Source organism: Chlorocebus sabaeus, chromosome 24, assembly GCF_047675955.1.
Source record: "Chlorocebus sabaeus isolate Y175 chromosome 24, mChlSab1.0.hap1, whole genome shotgun sequence".
Taxonomy (NCBI): Eukaryota; Metazoa; Chordata; class Mammalia; order Primates; family Cercopithecidae; genus Chlorocebus; species Chlorocebus sabaeus.
Genome location: NC_132927.1, coordinates 464,904 through 480,133, shown reverse-complemented (window position 1 = coordinate 480,133; position 15,230 = coordinate 464,904). Strand labels below are relative to the sequence as shown.

At 43.1% G+C, this 15,230-nt stretch overlaps 1 protein-coding gene across 1 annotated transcript; it reads left to right on the top strand.

The window, feature by feature from the left end:
- Positions 1–30: 30 nt before the first annotated feature.
- Positions 31–15,214, top strand: NEDD8 (NEDD8 ubiquitin like modifier). Its single transcript, XM_007986317.3, has 4 exons — positions 31–214; positions 13,683–13,730; positions 13,896–13,978; positions 14,848–15,214. Exons 1-4 carry the CDS (start codon positions 197–199, stop codon positions 14,942–14,944), a joined length of 246 nt encoding a protein of 81 aa, XP_007984508.1. The 5' UTR covers positions 31–196; the 3' UTR covers positions 14,945–15,214.
- The last annotated feature ends 16 nt before the right edge of the window (positions 15,215–15,230 follow it).

The window sequence follows — 15,230 nt, the reverse complement described above, 5'->3', positions numbered from 1 at the left end:
TTACGACGTCACGGAACCGAAACGCGGGAGCACTCCCGAGCCTTTCCGGAACTCAGTGGAAAGGGGGGGGGGTGGAGCCAGACAGTGACCCGGAAGCAGAAGTGGCCCTTGCAGACAGAGTGCTGGAGAGCGGCAGCGGCGACCGGAGCGATAGGAGCAGCAATTTATCCGTGTGCAGCCCCAAACTGGAAAGAAGATGCTAATTAAAGTGAAGGTGGGAGCACCTCCAGCCTTGCCAAGACGCAGTAGTACTGGGCTGGCAACCGTGCCTTACGGGAGACGTGGGGAAGGAAAACCACGCCTTTCCCCAGCCTGGAGGACGCTGCCTGCCTCAGGGCTCGGCGCGAGGGGTGGTGGGAAATAGGGGGACCCAGAAGGGCTTTGAGAGCGGGTCCTGGGTCCCACCTGACGACCCTGGGGTCTTTTGCCATCCCTGCTTTTTTGCCAAGACTGTGCTGTCACCCAGAATAGGGTCGCTTTTGTCGGGTCTCACTGTATTCGAACCCCCGCAGTCATAGAGAAGGCCTAGCAGCGGCTTGACTTCCCCGTCTCAGATTCTTGGAATAAAAGCTGCTCTCCATTCTTCATTCCCAGGGTACCTGTTTCTCCCAGTCCCTAACGTAGGTCACCTCCGAGCACAGCCCTAAAACGTTAGTCCGGGGAAACCGGGGCCTTCCAGGGGCTAGACTATGAGCCTTTGCTGGTGGTTGCCAAGATGTGGTATCTCACCCGTCCTACAGGAACCAAAGCGGGGAGTGTGTTCAGTCAGCATCTGCCTTTCTGAGCCTGGCATCCTGGACCAGCCTCACTTCCTTGGCTGAGGCAGGTTAGTTACCGCTGCCCTAGTTCTTGGTACTAGCCATGGTTTCCTCCATCTGCATCTCTCAACTCCCGTGGTGGTTCTTCACCAAATTGCAGCCCTCATTAGTCCTATCTGCTGTTTCCTCTTTTGTGCCTTCAGTCAGACAGAGATCCCCCCCGCCCTCCCCCCCAAAAAAAACGAACTGCTGACAAGTGATGAAGTCTAATGCTAGTTTGGCCTTTTTGTAGCTAAGTAAATCTATCATTATTTCACCAGCTTTTTAGCATGTTTACCGTGCAGAGTAGTCATTCTTAACCTTCTCTTGCCCCGTCCTTCCAAACTACTTCTTAGCTAAGATTTGAGGTCAAGTATTAAAATAGTATATTAATGATTTTTTTTTTTTAACGTTGAATAGCGACCTATATAAGAGTTTAATAGGTGAATGGGTCACTGGCACCATTAAAAAGAGAAAATAGGCTGGGCGCGGTGGCTCACTCCTGTAATCCCAGCACTTTGGAAGGCCGAGGCGGGCCGATCCCTTGAGCCCAGGAGTTCGAGACCATCCTGGGCAACATGGCGAAACCCTGTCTCTACAATAAATACAAAAAATTAGCCAAGGGTCTGGGCGCATGCCTGTAGGCCCAGCTATTTGGGAGGCTGAGATGGGAGGATTGATTGATCCTGGAATGTCGAAGCCGCGGTGAGCAGTGATGGCACCACTGCACTCCAGACCCTGCCTGAAAAGAAAGGCTGGGCGCAGTGGCTCATGCCTGTAATCCCAGCACTTTGGGAGGCCAAGGTGGGTGGATCACCTAAGGTCAGGAGTTCCAGACCGGCTTGGCCAACATGGTGAAACCCCACCTACTAACAATACAAAAATTAGCCCGGCCTGGTGGTGGGCGCCTATAATCCCAGCTACTCTGGAGGCTAAGGCAGAAGAATCGCTTGAACCTGGCAGGCGGAGGTTGCAGTGAGCTGAGATAGCGCCATTGCACTACAGCCTGGGCGACAAGAGCGAAACTCCGTCTCCCCCACCCTCCCCCAAAAAAAAGAAGGGGGGGGAGAAAATAGGAAACATCAGTTTAGTGCTAGGTAAGGATATTGTTTTGTTAATTTTTTTTTTTTTTTTTTGAGACAGAATCTCTGTTGCCAGGCCTGAAATTTTTTATTTTATTTTATATGTATATTACGCAGTGGGTGTTACTAGCTCATATTATTTTTTAGTATGAATCACTGTTAAAATCTTCAGAAACACTGTTGAACACTTTTTTTTTTTTTTTTTTTTTTTTTGAGACGGGGTCTCACTCTGTCACCAGGCTGGAGTGCAGTGACGCGATCTCAGCTCACTGCAACCTCCGCCTCCCGAGTTCGAGCGATTCTCCTGCCTCAGCTTCCTGAGTAGCTGGGACTACAGGGCATGCCACCACGCCCAGCTAATTTTATATTTTTAGTGGAGACGGAGTTTCACAATGTTGGCCAGGATGGTATCGATCTCTGGACCTGGTGATGCACTCGCCTTGGCCTCCCAAAGTGTTGGGATTATAGGCATGAGCCACCGCGCCCGGCCTATTGAATACTTTTATTGACTTTTCAATGCATGTGGATTCTCATGTCCACTAGGTCCAAAGAAGTTAAGTTACTAATGTTGAATGTTTTGTACACTTTTTGAAAATTTCACCCCACACTAAGAAATTTTATGTCACAACCCATAGAGACACAAAAACTTTGCTATTTGTGATATGCTCTCAAACTTTCAATTCTAAGTTGATTTGGTAACCCACTGATGGGTTTAGACCTGCCAACTGATGGGTTGAGACCTGCAGTTTAAAAAATACTATTTGAAAGGCTGGGCATGGTGGTTCATGCTTGTAATCCCAGCACTTTGGGAGGCTGAGGCGAGTGGATCACGAGTTCAGGAGTTCGAGACCAGCCTGGCCAACATGGTGAAACCCCGTCTCTACTAAAAATACAAAAATTAGCCGGGTGTGGTGGCACGTGCCTGTAATCCCAGCCACTGGACAGGCTGAGGCAGGAGAATTGCTTGAACCTGGGAGGCAGAGGTTGCAGTGAGCCAAGACTGCTGTTGCCCTCTGGCCTGGGCAACAGAGTGAAACTCTGTCTCAAAAAAAAAAAAAAAAAAAAAAAAACTGAACAAAAAAATCAATGCTGTGTGTGGAAGCTTGGAAAGAAAATACAATATCCTATCACCTGTGGTCTTGCTAAAATGCTGATTATGGTTCTGTAGGTCTAGGATGGGGCACAGGTTTTTGCATATCTCATAAGCTCCCAGGTGATATTGAATGTCTGAGAACTACACTTTGAATAGCAAGATTCTAGATGTTTTTCTATTTCTTTGAATTCATATTTATATGGTACTTCTCTAAAATTGCCAGTCTTCTTTCCTACAACACTTACCCTTCTGCCTTCAAACAGGCCTCTGTGCCCCATCTCTATCTCCCCCTCTCCCCCATCCCCTCTTGTTTGTTGCATTTCTTTATTAAATACATAGGAAAGCAGTTATACATGAGATAGCTGTTAGTCTCATCTGAAGAAAATAATAATTTAAAAAAGAAAAAAAAAAGAGATAGCTATTAATTACCATGTAAGTGACATATTTTTATTACAGTTCCGTTTTTTTGTTTGCTTGTTTGAGACAGGTTCTCACTCTGTCGCCCAGGCTTAGGGTGCAGTGGTGCCATCACGGCTTACTGCAGTCTCGACCTCTCAGGCCCAAGCAATCCTCCCATCTGAGCCTCCTGAGTAGCTGGGACTACAGGCATGTACCACCACCATACCCAGCCAATTGTTTTATTTTTTTGTAGAGATGGAGTCTTATTGTATTGCCCAGGCTGGTCTACAACTCCTGGGGTCAAGTGGTCTTCCCACCTCATCCTCCTAAAGTGCTGGAATTACAGCAGTGAGCTACCATGTCGGACCCCTTTTTGAATTATTCTTTCTTCTTTTTTTTTGAGATGGAGTCTTACTCTGTCGCCCAGGCTGGAGTACAGTGGCGTGATCTCGGCTCACTGCAACCTCCGCCTCACAAGCGATGCTCCTGCCTCAGCCTCCCAAGTAGCTAGGACTACAGGCGCCCACCACCACACCCGGCTAACTTTTATATTTTAGTAGAGACGGGGTTTGGCCATGTTTGCCAGGCTGGTCTTGAACGCCTGACCTCAGGTGATCCACCCACCTCGGCCTCCCAAAGTGCTGGCATTACAGGTGTGAGCCACTGCGCCTGGCCTCATTTTGCTTTTGTTTTGAGATAGTCTCACTCTGTCACCCAGGCTGGAGTGCAGTGGCATCATCTCGGCTCACTGCAACCTCCACCTCCCAGGCTCAAGGGATGCTCCCAGCTCAGCCTTCCAAATTGCTGGGACTGCAGGTACATGCCACCACACCTGGCTGATTTTCTGTATTTTTAGTAGAGATGGCATTTCACCATGTTGCCCAGGCTGGTCTGGAACTCCTGAGCTCAAGTGATCCACCTGCCTTGGCCTCCCAAAGTGCTGGGATTATAGGCATGAGCCACTGTGCCCAGCTGAATAATTCATTTCAACTGCTATCTCTGTGTAGCTGACTTCCATATTTTTCTGTAAGATTTTACAATTTAATTCTTCCCGATTTAAATCTTGTTACCTTGTCTCTCTGGTTCTAAAATTAAATGCATCATCTTCTGTCATAAGCCATATCCCAATACCCATCTCATTTATTAATCCCATCAGTCACTCAGGTGTCTGGAATACAATTCTTTAGAGTCATTTAAAATTACATGGTCCTTTTATAGGACCTAATTTTTCACTTAAAACCTCTGTTTCCATTTCCATTACCCTCATTCTGGTCTGGGGTCTTACTCATTTATATCTTTATTTCTCTGTAATACTTCCAACCAGGTTTTCCTACCATCATATCCCCTCTAAAGTGTAGTCTAAACCAAGATGTGATGTACAAAACCATAATGTGCAGGTCTTCCTCGAGCTTCTTTTGCATTATATTACTCCCAAAACCCAGATCCTTCATTGATTTCCTCATTGTAGATTACTTTGGCAACTGTCTTTACTATGTGAACTAGTTTTCTCATTCATGTTTTTTAACATACAATAAAATGCACAGTTCTTAAGGGTTTAGTTCAGTGAGTTTTTAACAATAGCATAAGTTGATGTAATTACAAAATCTCAACATTTGTATCCCTACTCCTCAAGAGTTTCATAGGTTAGTTTTGCTTGTTTTAGAACTGTATATAAATGGAAGTATTCAATGTACAATTTTTGTATCTGGCTTCTTTCATTCTGCGTAATGTCTATTGTAATTTGTGGTTTATTCCTTCTATACTGAATAGTATTCCATTGGACGGATTATATCATAATTTGTTTATCCATTCTGCTGTTGATGGGTGTTTGAGTTATCTCCAGTTTCTGGCTATTATGAATAAGGCTTCTATGAACATTGTTATACAAATCTTTTTGTGAACGTGTTTTTATGTCCTTTGGATAAATACCTAAGAATGAAATTACTAGGTCATGTGGTAGATATATGTAACTTTATAAAGAAACTAAGGGGTTGTACCATTTTATATTCCCACCTGCAGTGTGTGAGCATTCCAGTTGCTCTGTACCCTTACTAGCTGGTACCCTTGTAGCACCATAAAAATGCTGATGTCATTCGTTTTTATTTTGGCTCTTATAGTGTTATAATGTTATATAATATAAATTAAGACACTATATATAGTGTTATATAATGTTATCTCATTCAAGGCTTAAATTGATTAACATTGATTTTCATTCACCATAGAACTTTGTCATTGCCCCTTGTGTTTGGACAATATAGCACTTCCTTTTGTTTTGTTTTGATTTGTTTTTAATTTTTAATTTTTTTTTTTTTTTTTTTTTTTTTTGAGACAGAGTCTCCTTCTGTCGCCCAGGCTGAAGTGCAGTGGAACGATCTCGGCTCACTGCAACCTCCACCTTCGTTCAAGCGTCCACCATGCCTAGCTAAGTTTTTGTATTTTTGGTAGAGACAGGGTTTCCCCATGTTGGCCATGCTAGTCTCGATCTCCTGACCCCAAGTGATCCACCTGCCTCAGCCTCCCAAAGTGCTGGGATTATAAGCATGAGCCACTGCGCCTGGCCAGAACTTCCTTGTATACGGCCTTACTCTGTTAATTTTATGTCTAATTGTTTCTTGGTTGTACATCTTTGCTTGATAAAGATTGTTGGCAAGGCTGGATCACATTTCTTTTGTATCTCCTCCAGTGCCTAGAGCAGTATGTTAGGTTTAGGTTCATCTTTTTTTTGTTTTGTTTTGTTTTGTTTTTTGAGATGGAGTCTCACTCTGTCACCCAGGCTGGAGTGCAGTGGCGTGATCCCAGCTCACTGCAACCTCCACCTCCTGGGTTCAAGCAGTTCTCCTCCTCAGCCTCCTGCGTAGCTGGGATTACAGGTGCATGCCACCACACCTAGCTAATTTTTTTTTGTATTTTTAGTAGAGACGAGGTTTCATCATGTTAGCCAGGCTGACCTCGAACTCCAGACCTCAGGTAGTCTGCCCGCCTTGGCCTCCCAAAGTGCTAGGATTACAAGCGTGAGCCCCGGCGCCCGGCCTAGGCTCATCTTAATACTTGTTTAAATAGCATTGAATGTATTGTCAGGTTGTGGTGTGATATATCAAGAATATCTTCTAAAATTGTTCAGTTACTTTAAAACAACTTTATGGACAATTTCAAACACATACATCAGGAAAGAGAAGGGTGTATGCACCCTTCATCCACCTTCAAAAATTATCATCTCATAGCCAATCTTATTTAATGTAAACCCACCAACTCCTTTTACCTGTTTTTTTTAAAGCAAATTCCAGATAGCGTAGCATATGTTATTCACACATATTTCAGTGTTTATCTGTAAAAGAGAAGCTTTTTCCTAACATAACCATAATTATTACATCTAAAAATTTAACTGATTGCTTACTATCATCAAATTACCCTATTGTCTCTCTTTTTTTTTTTATTAACAGTTTGAATCTGGATCTAGTTAAGATCCATACATTGCCATTGGTTTATGTGTTTTTAAGTTTCTTTAAATCTGTAGATTCTCCTTTTTCCCATTTTTTCCTTGTTGAGTAAACTAGAGTTTCTTGCAGTTTGAATTTTGCTGATTACATTCCCATGTTTTTTTTTGTTGAGCCGACTTTTGCTCTGTCACCCAGGCTGGAGTGCAGCAATGCAATCTTGGCTCACTGCATCAACTTCTCTGCCTCCAGGGTTCAAGCGATTCTTGTGTTCTCGTGCCTCAGCCTCTTGAGTAGCTGGGACTACAGGCATGCACCACCATGCTTGACTAATTTTTGTATTTTTCATAGAGATGGGGTTTCGCCATGTTGGCCAGGCTAGTCTCAAATTCCTGGCCTCAAGCGACCCGCCCACCTCGGCCTCCCAAATTGCTGGGATTACAGGCATGAGACACTGCAACGGGCCCCCGTGTTGTCTTTTAACATATTCCTCTGTCCTCGGTATTTCCTGTCAGCTAGTAATTAGATCTAGAGGCTTGATTAGTCTTTGTATGTTCGTATGTGAGATGAATTCATAGGTGGTGATGTGGTATGTACTTCCATCATATTTTGTTTTCTGTGATGTCAGTCATTTCCTACATCCATTGTTTCATTGGGGGTTACAAACTAGGAATGCTGTAATATTCTTGTTGCTTCATATATTAGCTGGAATATTTGAAAAGTGTCCAAAATGGTAGCCATTAGCCACATTTGGCTATTGAGCACTTGAAATGTAACTAGAGAGACTGAAGAATTGAAATTTTGATTGTACTTGATTTTAATTAAATTTAAAAACTGAAACTTAGCCGGGTACAGTGGTTCACACCGTAATCCCAGTGAGTTAGGAGGCTGAGGCGGGAAGATCACTTGAGGCCAGAAGTTTGAGACCAGCCTGGACAACATTCTGAGACCCCATCTCTACAAAACAATTTTCAGGCCGGGCATGGTGGCTCACACCTGTAATCCCAACACTTTGGGAGGCTGAGGCGGGTAGATCATTTGAGGTCAGGAGTTTGTCTGGCCAACATGGTAAAACCCCATCTCTACTAAAAATACAAAAATTAGCCAGGCGTAGTGGCATGCGGCTGTAATCCCAGCTACTTGGGAGGCTGAGGCAGGAGAATCGCTTGAGCCTGGAAGGCGGAGGTTGCAGTGAGCCAAGATCATGCCACAGCACTCCAGTCTGGGTGACAGAGTAAGACCCTGTCTCAAAAAAAAAAAAAAATTAGCCAGGCATGGTGGTGTGTACTTATTATAGTCCCAGCTATTCAGAATGCTGAGGTGGGAGGATACTTTGAGCCCAGGAGTTGGAGGCTGCAGTGAGCCATGATTACTCCACTGTGTTCCAGCCTGGAACACAGAGCAAAACCCCATCTCAATAAATAAATAAATAAATAAATAAATTAATTAATTAAAATTTAAAAAAAAAACAGGCTGGGCACGGTGGCTCACACCTGTAATCCCAGCACTTTGGGAGGCCGAGGCGGGTGAATCACGAGGTCAGGAGATTGAGACCATCCTGGCTAACATGGTGAAACCCTGTCTCTACTAAAAATACGAAAAATTAGCTGGGCGTGGTGGCGGGCGCGTAGTCCCAGCTACTTAGGAGGCTGAGGCAGGAGAATGGTGTGAACTCGGGAGGCGGAGCTTGCTGTGAGCTGAGATTGCACCACTGCACTCCAGCCTGGGTGACAGAGGGAGACTCCGTCTCAAAAAAAACCAAACTTTTAAGTATGTTGTTGGGTTTATAAATCTACTTTTTCTGTTGTAAATTATGAAATTTAAATATATGTCAAGTATTTCAGATAAAAATTTACCATTTTAATTTTTTTTTTTTTTTTTTTTTTTGAGATAGGGTCTCACTCTGTCACCCAAGCTGGAGTGCAGTGGCACAATCAGCCCACTACAGCCTTGAACTCCTGGGCTTGGGCAGTCTTGCCTCAGCCTTCTGAGTACCCAGTTGCTGGAACTACAGGTCTGTCTGTGCTACTATGCCTGGCTAATTCTGTTGTAGAGATGGGAATCTCACTGTGTTGCCCAGGCTGGTCTCAAAATTCCAGGGCTCAAGCAGTACTCGCACGTCGCCTTCCCAAAGTGCTGAGATTACAGGCATATGCTACCATGCCCAGCCTACCATCTCTATTTTTTTTTTTTTTTTTGAGATGGAGTCTTGCTCTGTTGCCCAGGCTGGAGTGCAGTGGCATGATCTCAGCTCACCGCAACCTTTGCATCCCAGATTCAAGCAATTTTCCCGCCTCAGCCTCCTTGGTAGCTGGGACTACAGGCCCGCGCCACCATGCCCAGCTAATTTTTGTATTTTTAGTAGAGATGGGGTTTCACTATGTTGGCCAGGCTGGTCTCAAACTCCTGACTTCGTGATCCGCCCCCTCGGCCTCCTAAAGTGCTGGGATTACAGGCATGAGCCACTGTGCCTGGCCCCATCTCCACATGTGATGTAAATATGAAATACAGGATTTTGAATATTTGGGTGGAAAAAAGAATGTAAAATATATTAATTTTTTTATTGATTACATGTGAATAATATTTTGGCTATGTTGGGTTTAAAAATATTAAAATTTTACCTCTTAAAAAACTTTGACAATGTGGCTACTAGTAAATTTAAAAATTGCATATATGGCTTGTATTACATTTCTACTGGACAGTGCTGCTTTACAAAATCTTACCCTTATCAAGGACATTGTTTTTTAAATAATTTTTTATCATTACAGCATATTCACATTTGTGGCATAAAAAATGGAAAATACAGAAAAGCATACTAATGTAATTAAAATCACCCATAATTCCACTAGTCAAGTTAAAGCATTAATATACTGTATATACCCTTCCAGGCTTTTTGGAGAGCATATAGATGCATGTGTTGTTTGTACAAAATTTTAATTATACTCTATATACTATAACTTTTTTGTTAAATTATCAGTATATTGTTAATATATTACAAATAGTTATCCTAAACATTGTTTGAGGACTTTGTAATTTTTTGTCTGTGATTGTACCTTAATTTATTTAACCCTCAGCTGTTTGATGTTTAGATTATGTTTCTAATTTTATAGTATCAAAATGTTGCAATAACCATTGTAAGTATACTTTTGGACATAGTCATGGGTATTTTCTGGGAAGTTTGTTGCTGGGACACTATATTGCCAGATTGCTCTCTAGATATATTTATGGGCCTCTACAGTGGATTTCAGAAACAAAGGGCCAGCTCTAGAGTTTTAGAATTTAGAAACCAATAATTCTTTTTAAAAATATAAGGTCCAAGCATTTTGCTCTTGGGAGAGCAGCTCTAGATCTTCTCGGAGAGTCTTTTTTCACTCTTTAAGAATCTGTGGTGAGGCGCAGTGGCCCACACCTATAATCCCAGCACTTTGGGAGACCGAGGCAGGCAGATCACCTGAGGTCGGGAGTTTGAGACCAGCCTGACCAAGGTGGAGAAAACCTTCTCTACTCAAACTACAAAATTACCCAGCTATGGTGGTGCATGCCTGTAATCCCAGCCATTTGGGAGGCTGAGGCAGGAGAATTGCTTGAACCTGGGAGGCAGAGGTTGCAGGGTGAGCTGAGATTGTGCCGTTGTACTCCAGCCTGGGCAACAAGAGTAAAACGCCATCTCAAAATAAATAAATTAAATAAATAAATAAATGATTGTATTATCGGCCAGGCACGGTGGCTCACACCTGTAATTCCAGCACTATGGGAGGCCAAGACAGGTGGATCACTTGAGGTCAGGAGTTCAAGACCAGCCTGGGCAACATGGCAAAACCCCATCTCTACTAAAAATACAGAATGTTGTCAGGCATGGTGGTGCCCGCCTGTGGTGCCAGCTACTTAAGAGGCTGAGGTGGGTATCACCTGAGCCCAGTATGTCGAGGTGCAGTGAGCCATGATCACGCCACTGTACTCCATCCGGGTGAGACTGAGACCCTGTCTCAAGAATAAATAAATAAAGTGAAATAATTTGTGGACAACACAGAATTACAAACTTTTTATTTTGTCTTTTCAAAGTTACCACAAATTGTCACCACCATTTCCTAAAAAGGACATTAACACCTGAATATATTTAGTTTCATGAAAATTTCACTGTTAACACTGCTTTTCTCATTTTACCATAGGCTATTGAAAATTTTCACACAGACCACCATAGGTTGGGGTAGAAGCTTGAGAATCACTGCTGTAATTTATTCTTTCACATCCAAACAGGTTAATCCAAAGAAATTGTTCTTGTATTTTTGGAAACATACTAGTACTAAATAATTCTCCTTGTTGGGAAATTTTCTGAGTTCTCTTTCATGCTGGTCTATGTGAATACCATAAGGAGAAACCATATGTTATTTTCTGAGCTAGTATAAGAGTGTACATTGGGTCCCAATACTAGAGCAGCCAGACTCACGTAGGACGGAATACAGCAATAAAAGCACAGGCTCTGGGACCAGGGAATCTGGATCCATGCTCTACTTTTGATTGCATAGATATGTTCTTAACCTAAGTCTTATTTTTCTCATCTATAAAATGGAAATAGTAATAGTCCGTATCTCATAAATACTGGGAGAATTAAATGTGATGCATGTAAGATGCTGATCATAGTTACTGACCCTTAGAAAGTGTTCAGTGGCTGGGCAAGGTGGCTCATGCCTGTAATCCCAGCTCTTTGGGAGCCGAGGCAGGAGGATCACTTTAGCCCACGAGTTTGAAAACAGCCTGAGCAACATAGAACTCATCTCTACAAAAAAAAAAAAACTTAAAAATAGCTGAGTGTGGTGGTGCACACACCCTGTAGTCCTTGCTACTTAGGAGGCTGAGGTGGGAGGGTTGTTTGAACGCAGGAGGTCAAGGCTACAGTGAGCCAGGATCACACCACTGAACTCCAGCCTGGGTGACAGAGCAAGACCCTTAAAAAATAAAGAAAAGGAAAAATATAGTTTTCAGTAAATGTTAGCTGTGATTATAACATGATCATCAGTATATTTAGCCCTTCAAAAATATTCATTGACTGCTTATGTGTCGAACACTGGGAAAGTTTAACACTTAAACAACTAGCTGTAATTGGTATATTAATATTGGAAGTATTAATAAAGTACACTGGGAACAGGTCTACACATTATACAGGAGGTTTTATACATTGCTGGAATACAATGGCACAATCTCGGCTCACTGCAACTTCCGCCTCCTGGGTTCAAGCGATTCTCCTGCCTCAGCTCCCGAGTAGTTGGGATTACAGGCATGTGCCACCACACTTAGCTAATTTTGTATTTTTTAGTATAGAAGGGTTTCTCCATGTTGGCTAGGCTGGTCTCGAAGTCCCAACCTCAGGTAATCCATCCACCTCAGCCTCCCAAAGTTCTGGGATTACAGGCATGAGCCACCACGCCCTGCCAGGAGATTGTCTTTTATTTAAGGGGTCTTGAAGTTTGGAGAAGGAGAAGGGGAGGATATTGCAACAAGGAAAACAACAGAAGCAAAGAAATGCTCATAAATTAAACTGGGCATGGTGTGTTTGTGGCCTGGATCACTGTAGACTAATGCAGATAGAGCTTTAAGAGCAAGGACAGATGGGAGATGACACAGCATTTATGACTGCATAATCAGTATAATTATTGTTTTGGATGTCACCAGCCCTTTACTTACGGAAGAAGTCAAGCAGACAAGAGCTGCAATTTAGGATTTAGGTAGAAGTCTGGAAGGATATGGGAGATGTAATGTTGACTTCTAGTCCTCTTTTCTCTTTTTTCTTTTTCTTTCTTTCTTTTTTTTTTTTTTTTTTTTTTTTTTTCGCGAGGGTGTTGCCAGGGTCTTCCTCTTGCCCAGGCTGGAGTACAGTGGCACAATCGTGGCTTACTGCTGCTGCCTCTAATTTCTGGACTCAAGTGATCTTCCCACTTCAGCCTCCCAAATAACTGGTACTACAGGCATGCACCACTACACTCAGCTAATTTTTTTTTTTTTTTTTTTTTGGTTGAGACAGGGTCTCGCCATGTTGTCCAGGCTCTTCTGGAACTCCTAGGCTCAAGTGATCCTCCCGCCTCAGTCTGCCAAGGTGTTGGGATTGCAGGTGTGAGCCACCATGCCCAGCCAATTCTAGCATTTTTAAAAATACTGCTCAGAGGTGATTTCTGATGTCCTTGAGAATTCTTTGAATTATCTGAATATTAATTCCTAGTATTGATATTTAGAACAAGGTCCTTCTGACTTTTTTTACGATACCTTTCAGGCCGGGTGCAATGGCTTACGCCTGTAATCCCAGCACTTTGAGAGGCCGAGGCGGGCAGATCACCTGAGGTTGGGAGTTTGAGACCAGCCTGATCAATATGGAGAAACTCTGTCTCTACTAAAAATACAAAATTAGCCGGGTGTGGTAGTGCATGCCTGCAATCCCAGCTACTCGGGAGGCAGAGGCAGGAGAATTGCTTGAACCTGGGAGGCGGAAGTTGTGGTGAGCTGAGATTGCGCCATTGCACTCCAGCCTGGGCAACAAGAGCAAAACTCCATCTCAAAAATAAATAAATAAATAAAAGATACCTTTCATTGCCATATTATCCAAAAGAATGCCAATATTCTCACTGGTTTTGGGGGACTGATTTTGGAAGATGACTCATGGAATTAAGAGGATCCAATGGTTCAAAGAATCTTGCCCTATCAAAGTTGTTCACAGCCTAAAAAATTTGATAAATGAAGGTATGTTCAAAGCCTTCTCATTCTCCAAAGATAAGAATATGCACCTTTTAGAAGGCATTAGATCCCAAAGACCAAGATAGGATGTTTTACTTAGAAGACAAATTGTACATTGGGCTTTAAGGACTCATGAAACCATTGCCTGTTTCAGACGCTGACCGGAAAGGAGATTGAGATTGACATTGAACCTACAGACAAGGTGATGCATGCCCAGCTCCTCTTCATGCACTTCTTGCCATGTATATTTGTTTGCATATGCTTATGAACTTGGTCCTTTTGCTCTTATGCTGTCTGTATAGCCCTTGTTCTTTCCATTTCCATGGTCCTACCCCTGAGCAGCCCCTGACTACTTGTCTCTTTAAAGGTGGAGCGGATCAAGGAGCGTGTGGAGGAGAAAGAGGGAATCCCCCCACAACAGCAGAGGCTCATCTACAGTGGCAAACAGATGTGAGTTTGGAGTGAGAGTGACAGCGTGGCAATCTTATGTGAAGATGAGATGAGAGGGGGCACGTACTGAGGTGGATCAGGGGTGCCTCTTGTTTTTGGTGCCTTAGACCCTTTGGCAATCTGGTGAAGCCTCTAAGCCCCTTCTCAGAATAAGATTTTTTCAGGCATAAAACAAAATATATAGAATTAAAAGAAAACTAATTATATTGAAATAGTTATTAAAATACTAAAACAAATTTGTGATATAGTAATATATGTACTTTTTTATTAATAAGATCTAATGGTAGGTCTAATATGACCATAATTTTGAAATATTTTCAAGATACCCATAAATGATCATGATAGAAAATAGTTAATTTCTATTGTTAACAATTTGCCTATATTGCTAATACTACTGTGGTTTTTGGGCTTTGTTTAAAGTTAGAAGAAATGTTAAATTTCAGTTGGGGGTTAGTAAAAATAAAGATGGGATTTTTTTTCTCATTCAAGTTCGCAGACCCCCAGAGAGATCCATGAAACGCAAGAACTTCTGTTCTGGCTGGGTGTGGTGGTTCACGTCTGTAATCCCAGCACTTGGGGAGGCTGAGGTGGGTGGATCACCTGAGGTCAGGAGTTCGAGACCAGCCTGGCCAATATGGTGAAACCCCATCTTTACTAAAAATATAAAAATTAGCTGGGCGTGGTAGTGGGCGCCTGTAATCCCAACTACTCGGGAGGCTGAGGCAGGAGAATTGCTTGAACCCAGGAGGCGGAGGTTGCAGTGAGCTGAGATCGTGCCACTACACTTCAGCCTAGATGACAGAGCGAGACTGTCAAAAAAAAAAAAACAAAACTCATAAGTCTATTTTTTCGACTTCCTTTTCCTGCAGGAATGATGAGAAGACAGCAGCTGATTACAAGATTTTAGGTGGTTCAGTTCTTCACCTGGTGTTGGCTCTGAGAGGAGGAGGTGGTCTTAGGCAGTGATGGACCCTCCATTTTACCTCTGTACCGTGTCGCTCATAATGAGGCATCATATATCCTCTCACTCTCTGGGACACCAGAGCCACTGCCCCCTCCCCTGGATGCCCAGTATTGTACATCTACTGGTGGGAGACTGTGAGGACCCCAGGATTCAGTATTCCTGGCCCAGAGGGCCCTTGCTGGCTGTTGGGTGTTAGTTTGCAGTCCTGTGTGCTTCCTTCTCTTACGGCTATGTCCCTGGTTGTCAATAAAATACTTCCTGGCCTCCTGGAATCTTTCTTCTGTTGCA

Coding starts and splice junctions, on each gene's coding strand:
- NEDD8 (XM_007986317.3), top strand. Junction 13,731..13,895: donor ACATTGAACCTACAGACAAG/GTGATGCATGCC, acceptor GTCTCTTTAAAG/GTGGAGCGGATCAAGGAGCG. Junction 13,979..14,847: donor ATCTACAGTGGCAAACAGAT/GTGAGTTTGGAG, acceptor CTTTTCCTGCAG/GAATGATGAGAAGACAGCAG.